Source organism: Scardinius erythrophthalmus (assembly GCF_964197995.2).
Source record: "Scardinius erythrophthalmus genome assembly, chromosome: 14".
NCBI classification, from domain to species: domain Eukaryota; kingdom Metazoa; phylum Chordata; class Actinopteri; order Cypriniformes; family Leuciscidae; genus Scardinius; species Scardinius erythrophthalmus.
The window spans coordinates 6,159,463-6,169,721 of NC_138234.1; the positions used below are offsets into that span (position 1 = coordinate 6,159,463).

The following is a 10,259-nucleotide window of genomic DNA, read 5'->3' on the forward strand; positions in this document are numbered from 1 at the left end:
ATAACATGTGAGTTCAGGGTGAGCCACTAGATGGAGGTGTTGCTCCTCAGACGAGACCACAGAGACAAATCACACTAGAGATTTAAAGACTTTATCGTTGGAGGAAATGGAGCATCGATGTGTTGTTTATGTATTTCACTGGATCTCAAAGCATATTATAATGTGTCCCAAATCAGTATTTTCTCAGGATAAAGGAGAAGCTGGGGAAGTTGTTTGTTTATTACTGTGGCTAGAAAAACAGTATCAATATCAGTATAGTTAAATAATATTTTAATAATGTAAAGCTTTATATGTTCCACACTTCTGAAATCTTTAAACTATATATAAAGTCTGTTTTCCTCCAGGAGGCGCTCAACAAAATAATTGTAATAAAACATGGAGAGACTCTTGAACCTCAGAGTGAGAAACTTTATTGATAAAGGCAAGAAAATACATACAGCAAATATACAGCAGTAGTAAAGTGAGATCTGTGGGACACTGTTAAAATCTGACACTGCAAGAGCACAAACTCAAATAATCATCAGTATTTATTATGAAAAAACACTTGAAGAACCTTTAAAGTTCAGCATTCTTCTTTAGATTTCGATACTTCCTGAAAAAGATGAACATAAAAAGCCATAAATTAATAAATCTCACAAATATTTATATTGCAAAATCAGTTTGTGAGAAATGCCATCATCAATCATGTACCTGATGTGTGAATATGTGCTTGATCTCGTTCAGCTCTTCTGGATCTGATCTCATAAACCACAATAATGACAGTAGCCACGCCCACCAGAGCAGAGAGGACCAATCGGATCACAGCTTCAGTAGGACCACAACAGTGGACAGAGTCTGAGGAATAAACACATCAAACTGAGATCAGATCAGTCAATAAACACTAATATCAGCGCTGACATCAACTAATATTTCTGAATACACAGAAATATGATCAAATCTAATCAACAATCTTATATTCGGTTCCAAGTGAGTTTTATACGGTCTGTCCTCTCAAACTATAAAAGATTCAACATGTAAATAGTAGATAAGAATATTTGGAGGAGAAGAAAAATGATCTCTACTCACCATAGACAGAAACTCTGAATGATTTTGATGAGAATCCTGCTGAAAACACCAGTAGTTTATAATCTCCAGCATGTTCAGTTGTGGTGTTTGTGATGGTCAGAGATCCAGTTTGATTGTCCAGCTTCAGTCTGTCTCTGAATCTCCCATCAAGAACATCATCATATACAGTGATTATGTCAAACTGTTTATTGATTTCTGCTATTAAAGTGTTTTCATCTCCAAACCTCCACAGAATCCCAGCATAACCCATCCATTCAGTAAAATCATAGTTTAGAGAGACTGAATCTCCCTTCTTCACTGACACTGACTCCACTTCATCTGTCAAACACAGAGAACAAACAGAAACAGGTTTTGCAAAGATGAATACTGTTAAATAACTTTATGATGGTTTACTAAATTTGAATAGTTTAAAATGTACATTAAAAATAAACAAAATAACAAAAACACAATTGTGTATGAATTAATAAAAAAAAAGTCATTAAAAAACAGGTGTAAACCTTTTTGAACTCACCAAAGACAGCGAGCCTGAAACTCTTGCTCTCCCTGTTGATCTGTAGATAATAAAATCCAGCATGTTCAATTGTGCTGTTTGTGATGGTCAGAGATCCAGTTTGATTGTCCAGCTTCAGTCTGTCTCTGAATCTCCCATCAAGAACATCATCATATACAGTGATTCTGTCGGCCGTTACATTGATTTCAGCTATTAAAGTGATCTCAGCTATTGCAGTGTCTGCAAACCTCCACAGAATCACATCACCATCCTTCATTTCTGTAAGATTAGAGTTTAGAGAGACTGAATCTCCCTCAATTACTGTCTCCAGTCCTGAATCACCAAACACACACACACACACACACACACACACACACACACACAGTTAAGTAAGGGATAATGTAGAGCGAGGCAGTTGTTATAGTGAATACAACCCCGACAGGCTGATCAGGACCCCGACGCGAAGCGGAGCTTGAATCAGTTTGAAGGGCTTGTATTCGCTATAACAACCGCCTCGCTCTACATTATCCCGCTTATTACATGGCTACCTACCAAATAAATCAATAATTTGACACAAAATATTGATTTAAAAAGGAGTTTATTGATTTAAAAAACAATTGTATTGCTTCCGCTAAAGAAAATACTCCATTCCGTCTCTACGGTTAGAATCCTGCGTCCATAGCAACGCTCGGTTTTACATGGCAACGGTGTGTTATCAAGAAATAACACCGCATTCTACATTAGAATTCAACCAAGCCATGTAATAATGATTTATAAAGTAAATAGTTTGAAATTTAAAATTAAAATTAATATCATCATTAAAAACCAAAAGCAAAATGAATGTTGCATTATTAATTGTATCTTTGTGCTGAATAAAATATAAAACAAGTGAAACTGATATTTAACTCACCATAGACAATGAGCCCGAATCTCTTGATCTCACTGTTGATCTGTAGTTTATAATCTCCAGCATGTTCAGGTCTGATGTTTATGATGGTCAGAGATCCAGTTTGTTTGTCCAGCTTCAGTCTGTCTCTGAATCTCCCACCAAGAACATCATCATATACAGTGATTCTGTCGGCCCGTTTATTGATTTCAGCTATTAAAGTGTTTTCATCTCCAAACCTCCACTGAATCTCATCATCATCCTTCATTTCAGTAAGACCAGAGTTTAGAAGGACTGAATCTCCTTCCCACACTGACTCAACAAACACTCCTGAATAAAAGAGTTTTCACAGATTAAAGCTTTAAAATCACTTGTGTAAGAATCCTGTGCTTTGTCATGTCTTTTATTGTGAAAATTGTCAGTTCATGTTCTGTTCATGGTCTTTGTAGTTTTGTTCTTGGTAATTAGACCCAGGTGTCCAGTGTTATCTAATTAGTCCTGTTATTTAACCATGGTGTTCTTTTCTTACCTGTACGGATTATTGTTTGAATGTTAGTTTGTTCTAATGTTCGTGTGAACGTGCCCTTCATGGTTCATTGCTATGGTGAAGCTCTACGCTCTATGTCATGTGTTCTACGCTCAAGCCATGAATTACTGTTTTGAGCCATTAAACATTGTTTTTATCTGCATCTAGATCCTGACTTTGACTTAGTTCTTGGAGCACGTTACAACTTGATGTTGGTTTGAAGCTTCACTAAAATACTTTTAATCGTGTAAATGTGAAGTGAATAATATTCTCCTGCAGTTTAGAGCCCTGCGCGGGACTGTTTTCTTCATCCCGCTCCCGCCCGCGCCCGCCGAATTTCTGACCATTACCGCCCGCTCCCGCAACGTATGTGTTTCACTCCCGCCCGCTCCCGCAATATGTATGTCCACTCCCGCCCGCACCCGCAAAACTCTGAGAATTTATTCCCGCACAATAATAGAGATGCATTGATTTTGTGTCTTCTCCCGTCCCGCAGGAAAAAACACATATTTGTATTGCTATTATTAAAGAGATTCATGGGGTTGTTTGTTTCGTTTCCCTGGGCGGCATAGCCTACTGGACACATACAGGATAAAGGAGGAAATCGAGTGTGCTGTTTTTGGATGGTTTTGTTTTCGTTTTTGCTGTTTTTTTATTCAGGATACTCTGTCTTGCGCGTGCAATGATGACGCAGTGAATAGTGATGCTTCTCTCTGAACAATCAGCAGTCTGCCGTGTTTTCACGTCACATTTTAGTATCGCCTCAGCTTGCCCAGAACCCCGCCGGAGGTGGTACGAAAAAAAGTACCTGGAAGCACAGTTACAACTTTTACACAGTGGAAAACCAAACAAAGGCGAGTCGAGTCGAGCCGAGGCGAGCTGGTACTGTGTAGTGGAAAAGCGCCATTATTGACATCTCCATCATGTTGCAAGGCTACCTCCCGATCCCGCAGTGTTTTTTTTTGCCGCCCATTCCCGCCCGCAGCAAAGTTCAAACCGCCCGCTCCCGCGAGATTTGCGTTGGGTCCCGCGGGACCCGGCGGGACTCAATCCCAATGCAGCCCTCTACTGCAGTTCAAAGACAAAAGATGAGGAATGAAAAGAGAAATAGATTCATAAATGGAACAATAACTAAAAAAGACACTTTTAATTTAATGCTTAATGTCACACTAAAACTAATGCTGTTGACTATCTGAGCTTCATATTTATATTATTTTATTTAATGAATACATAATAACTGAGTTTAGAGCTGAATTCAAACTTGATCTGACAGAAGAGAAAAAGAAAAGAAAGTGTTAGTATTAACTTATTAAAGGTGCTCTAAGTGATGTCACATGTTTTTTAGGCCAAAACATTTTTTGTCACATACAGCAAACATCTCCTCACCATCCGCTATCTGCCTGTCCCCTGAACACACTGTAAAAAAACGTGGTCTCTGTAGACACCCCAGGCTCCACAAACGGCAAGAAAAACAAACTGGGCTCACCCGAACCACGAAACATAAACTGTTCCAGCCAATAACTGACAAGAAAACTTTGGGGTGTGGTTTGCGGGGTTAGCCATTGTTACATTTTTGGAGAGGTGCACGTCAGGGTACGCCGAAGGGTACACGAGCTACATACAGCCTACGACGTAGCTACGGCGTGAGTTCGACGCTGAAGTATAAAACAGGCTTTATTTGATAGGTGTCCGCGGTGCAAGACAGACACCTGAGAGGTCAATCAGGTACTGGCACTGGAGTATTTACGTGACATGTTATCATAAGAGTGCTATTCATTTTAAACATTGTGGTTATGGCCAATACCGGTATATTGTCACACTCTAAATTAACACGATGTCGATATTTCATGCTTTGAATATCACGATTATCATCAACACTGGTACATTGCGACACCCCTACTATATATATATACTGTATATATATATATATATATATATATATACACAGTGGTGTGAAAAAGAGTTTGCTGCCAAAAAAAGCTAATGTTTTTGTTTCATCTGACCATAGAACATTTGAAAAGCAACTGACACGACTGGAACTTCCAACGGGATGGGTTCTATGGCCAGATGAAACAAAAACATTAGCCTTTTTGGCAGCAAACACAAGATGGGTTTGGTGCACACAGGGATAAAAAAGTACCCCATGTGTAAAATGAAATACTCTGCTGTATCTTTAATGCTGTGGGCCTAATTTTCTGCCAGAGGTCCTGTATCTTGCCATCTATGCCATGTATCTTGTTCAGATACATGGCATCACGGATTCGATCAAATACCAACAGATAAAAAATCTAAACCTGACAGCCTGTTCTAGAAATCTTATAATGGAGAACAGGATGGAGAGATTCTGTATGGAGGAATGGTCTCTGATCTCTTGTCAGGTGTTCTCCAAACTCGTCAGGCATTAAAGGAGAAAACTCAGAGCTGTTATCTTGGAAAAAAGAGGTTGCAAAAAGTATTTAATAAAACGGGGCAAACAATTGTTCCCAACGTGTTTTGGAGAAAAACATTTATTTCATAATGTGATTTTCCCCCCACTTTCAATTATTTTACTTCAATAAAAGGTTAGATTTTTGCACATTTTTTAAAATAAAATATCAAAAGGATTAAAAATGCAGATTTATTTTTTACAGCCATATTTGATCATATTTACCAAGGAGGCGAACACTTTTTCACACTATATATATATATATATATATATATATATATATATATATATATATATATATATAGGGGAGCGCGGGGCACAACCTAACGCGGGGCTAGTTGTAGCATGCTTGTTTTAAATACTTCCGCACATGCTAGGATGACGAAACTTTGTGTATTTACTAGTTGCCATATCAACACTATATAGAAAAAAACAATTCTGCCAAATTTTTTTTTGTGGAAGATATCCATAGACATTTATTAAACCATAGCAAAAGTACATTTCTTTAAGTTAATTTTTCATCTCTGTTTTGTGTTTATTTAAAATAAGACAAATCTGATATTATTTTAATCTCTAAGATGTTATTTAACAGTTGAGATATTTTTTTTAATGCTTCGCTAACTAGCAGAAGACACTAGCAGGGTTTAAAGCCCAGTTGTGCAGGCGGGGGCATGTTATAACACTGCGTTACAATGTGCCCCTATTAGAAATATGCTATTATATTCTATACTTTTATTAATTCTATTGGGAAAACATGAGAAAAAGGTGAATAAAGACTGAGAGTCAATGTTCAGAAATTACTAATTATTTATTTGTTTTGAACTATGTTGTATAGCTGTGTTTTCATGTGTTCATAGTCAAAACTCAAAAATGAGTTTATATTTAATTATTAAAAATTGCCATTATTTTATATGAAAAAGTTTTTTAATTGTATTTTATTTAGAAAATATTTTAGTTTGTATATTTTTTTTATTAGATCAGATAACATTTTAAGCTGTCATATTACAATGTGCCCCACACATGTTACAATGTACCCCACCTATGGGGCATGTTGTCACATTTCACTTCCATTCTTTTGGGGTATATCAAGAAAAAAGTATATACTGTATTAATAAAACAAAAACACATAATTGTAGTAGACATGTGGGAAATTTATGTGAGAAAAAATAAATACTCCGAACCATAAGTAGATTTACACAAACTGAGAAAGTCAAAAAGCGTTACTTTGTGCCCCGCTCTCCCCTATATATATTAGGGCTGGGGGAATTAACGCATTAATCTTTGTGATTAATTTGAGATGTTTAACGCGTTAAAAAAATAACGCAATTGACGCAGCACTTGGATGGATGGACCTCCAGGGCCACTGAAAGTTTCCTCACGCTAACCGCTCACTCACTCACTATATTACTTCAAAATGGGAAATGAGAAGCTGCATTTTGCATTTATCCAGAAAATCACATTGTATGATTTTTAAATAATTCATTTGCATTTTATTGCATGACATACGTATTTGATCACCTACCAACCAGTAAGAATTCCGGCTCTCACAGACCTGTTAGTTTTTCTTTAAGAAGCCCTTCTGTTCTCCACTCATTACCTGTATTAACTGCACCTGTGTGAACTCGTTACCTGTATAAAAGACAACTGTCCACACACTCAATCAAACAGACTCCAACCTCTCCACAATGGCCAAGACCAGAGAGCTGTGTAAGGACATCAGGGATAAAATTGTAGACTTGCACAAGGCTGGGATGGGCTGCAGGACAATAAGCAAGCAGCTTGGTGAGAAGGCAACAACTGTTGGCGCAATTATTAGAAAATGGAAGAAGTTCAAGATGACGGTCAATCTCCCTCGGTCTGGGGCACCATACAAGATGTCAGCTCGTGGGGCATCAATGATCATGAGGAAGGTGAGGGATCAGCCCAGAACTACACGGCAGAACCTGGTCAATGACCTAAATAGAGCTGGGACCACAGTCTCAAAGAAAACCATTAGTAACACACTACGCCGTCATGGATTAAAATCCTGCAGCGCATGCAAGGTCCCCCTGTTCAAGCCAGCGCATGTCCAGGCCCATCTGAAGTTTGCCAATGACCATCTGGATGATCCAGAGGAGGAATGGGAGAAGGTCATGTGGTCTGATGAGACAAAAATAGAGCTTTTTGGTCTAAACTCCAATCGCCGTGTTTGGAGGAAGAAGAAGGATGAGTACAACCCCAAGAACACCATCCCAACCGTGAAGCATGGAGGTGGAAACATCATTCTTTGGGGATGCTTTTCTGCAAAGGGGACAGGCCGACTGAACCGTATTGAAGGGAGGATGGATGGGGCCATGTATCGTGAGATCTTGGCCAACAACCTCCTTCCCTCAGTAAGAGTATTGAAGATGGGTCGTGGCTGGGTCTTCCAGCATGACAACGACCCGAAACACACAGCCAGGGCAACTAAGGAGTGGCTCCGTAAGAAGCATCTCAAGGTCCTGGAGTGGCCTAGCCAGTCTCCAGACCTGAACCCAATAGAAAATCTTTGGAGGAGCTGAAAGTCCGTATTGCCCAGTGACAGCCCCGAAACCTGAAGGATCTGGAGAAGGGTCTGTATGGAGGAGTGGGCCAAAATGCAGTGTGTGTGTGCAAACCTGGTCAAGAACTACAGGAAACGTATGATCTCTGTAATTGCAAACAAAGGTTTCTGTACCAAATATTAAGTTCTGATTTTCTGATGTATCAAATACTTATGTCATGCAATAAAATGCAAATTAATTTCTTAAAAATCATACAATGTAATTTTCTGGATTTTTGTTTTAGATTCCGTCACTCACAGTTGAAGAGTACCTATGATAAAAATTACAGACTTCTACATGCTTTGTAAGTGGGAAAACCTGCAAAACCTGCAGTGTATCAAATACTTTATCTCCCCACTGTATATATTAAATCACATACGCAGGACAAGTAAAGCATGGGCATGGTGACCTGGGCTTTGCACGGAGCTGGTTCCACGCTGCATGTCTCACTTTTTTTATTGCAACACACTAGCAAACATACATATGTCCATCATGAAAAAATAAAATAAAAATTAGGGTAAGCATGGCATGTGTGTGGCGGCCGGAGGTTGGGAGTGTTTTTGGGGTTGTGGGGGGCGCAGCTACTCTTCTTGGTGGACCATTGTAGTGTGGCGTGGGTCTGGCTTATGCCATGGTCAAGGAGGGATCAGAGGCAGCCTTTTAATACCATATTAGTAATAACCTTACTATTGCCTCCCCCTCATTCCTGATGAAAAGTCTAATTGCTGTTATTATTGCTACTACTATTAGTATTATTAAATTATTATATAAAACTATATTATCATTTCTTCCTCATCGTCAAGTTATTATTTTTATTAATGTTTATTATGTCTGTTGTACATCTGTAAAGTTACTTACACTCACACACCCAGTTACACTTGCACACATTCACGCACACACTCACACAAACCATGTTGGTTGTTATGTATGTTTTGAGTTTAGAGTGACTGAAATAAACAATATCATAAAACAACAAAAAGAAAAAATGGAGTTTAATTTCATTTGGTCATTAAAATCAGGTGAAACCAATAGGCTATTTAAACCTTTCACGCGTGATTCTGACTGGGTGAGTTTATCAAGGCAACATTTATTTTAGAACGTTTCCCCCTTATTGTTTCCATTGCGAACCGTCATGATCTTGATTTAAAATGTGAGATGGCGCCGCCATGTTTGTTTGCGCCGCAGTTCAAATTGTCTGAAGAGTTTGAATCTGACAGTTATGTGACATCACTGAACATTCCAAATCCCAAATGTGGGACCATATCACTCAAAAGGTTTACTCACGGAGCCTGAACCTCTTGATCTCACTGTTGATCTGTAGTTTATAATCTCCTTCATGTTCAGTTGTGGTGTCTGTGATGGTCAGAGATCCAGTTTGATTGTCCAGCTTCAGTCTGTCTCTGAATCTCCCATCAAGAACATCATCATATACAGTGATTCTGTCGGCCGTTACATTGATTTCTGCTATTAAAGTGTTTTTATCTCCAAACCTCCACTGAATCACATCATCATCCTTCATTTCAGTAAGACTAGAGTTTAGAGTGACTGAATTTCCCACCATCACAAACGCATCATCAACAAACACTCCTGAAGAACAGAGTTTTTCAGAGATTAAAGCTTTAAAATCACTTGAAGTTGGTTTGATGAAGCTTCACTAAAATACTTTTAATCATGTAAATGTGAAGTGATTAATATTCTGCAGCAGTTCAAAGACAAAAGATGATGAATGAAAATGAGAAATAGTTAAACAGTTTTATATAATCAATAACTGCATTAAAAACAGTGACTTTAATCTCAAATAAGAGTGTTATCTCTCAGCAAAATCACACATTATTTGTTTCTATATGAGAATAACAGTGAATGTTAATCCTTTCTGACTAATTTAACCAGTAATTTATCACATCAGAACAGAAACAACTGAATCCATAAAAACACATTTAAAACTCACCATCCAGACGCCACAAACACAAACAGAGCAAAACTAATTTGAGGAACATTTTCTTCATCGGTTCACTGAAAAGCCCACGATAGTAACTCTTAATGTCTGAAACACTCAGATTGATCTGAAAGACTGAACTGAGATATTTATCTGGTTGTGTGTGAATCCTCCCCCAACCTCAGTCAGTTTCCGCTCACACATCCGTCTCCTTTAACATCACGAAAATCAACAAGCTTTTGCTGATCTCACATTTTCAAATGAATTCTGGCCCTGAATGAAAACTAATAGCAGAAGAGTGAAATATTGGATTAGATATCTGTATCTACTGGTGTGTTATTTAGTGCTGTGAGCTGTCAATCATATTTGA

At 38.2% G+C, this 10,259-nt stretch overlaps 1 protein-coding gene across 2 annotated transcripts; it reads right to left on the reverse strand.

Moving 5' to 3' along the window:
- Positions 1 to 382: 382 nt before the first annotated feature.
- On the reverse strand, positions 383 to 10,020 carry LOC308702455 (uncharacterized protein). 2 transcript variants are annotated; one of them, XM_081385305.1, is made up of 7 exons: positions 9,902 to 10,020; positions 9,238 to 9,540; positions 2,466 to 2,771; positions 1,577 to 1,888; positions 1,066 to 1,383; positions 691 to 834; positions 383 to 592 (listed from the first exon to the last, which is right to left on the reverse strand). In XM_081385305.1, the coding sequence occupies exons 1-7, from the start codon at positions 9,957 to 9,959 to the stop codon at positions 576 to 578; spliced, it is 1,458 nt and encodes a 485-aa protein (XP_081241431.1). In that variant the 5' UTR covers positions 9,960 to 10,020; the 3' UTR covers positions 383 to 575. The 2 variants fall into 2 exon arrangements, with proteins under 2 accessions (XP_081241431.1, XP_081241432.1); XM_081385306.1 differs by having other exon boundaries at positions 392 to 592; positions 1,577 to 1,834; positions 9,902 to 10,012.
- Positions 10,021 to 10,259: the final 239 nt, after the last annotated feature.

Coding starts and splice junctions, on each gene's coding strand:
- LOC308702455 (XM_081385305.1), bottom strand. CDS start 9,959: ATGAAGAAAATGTTCCTCAAATTAGTTTTGCTCTGTTTGTGTTTGTGG. Junction 2,772..9,237: donor GATCAAGAGGTTCAGGCTCC/GTGAGTAAACCT, acceptor TCTTTTATTCAG/GAGTGTTTGTTGAGTCAGTG. Junction 1,889..2,465: donor ATTCGGGCTCATTGTCTATG/GTGAGTTAAATA, acceptor TTGGTGATTCAG/GACTGGAGACAGTAATTGAG.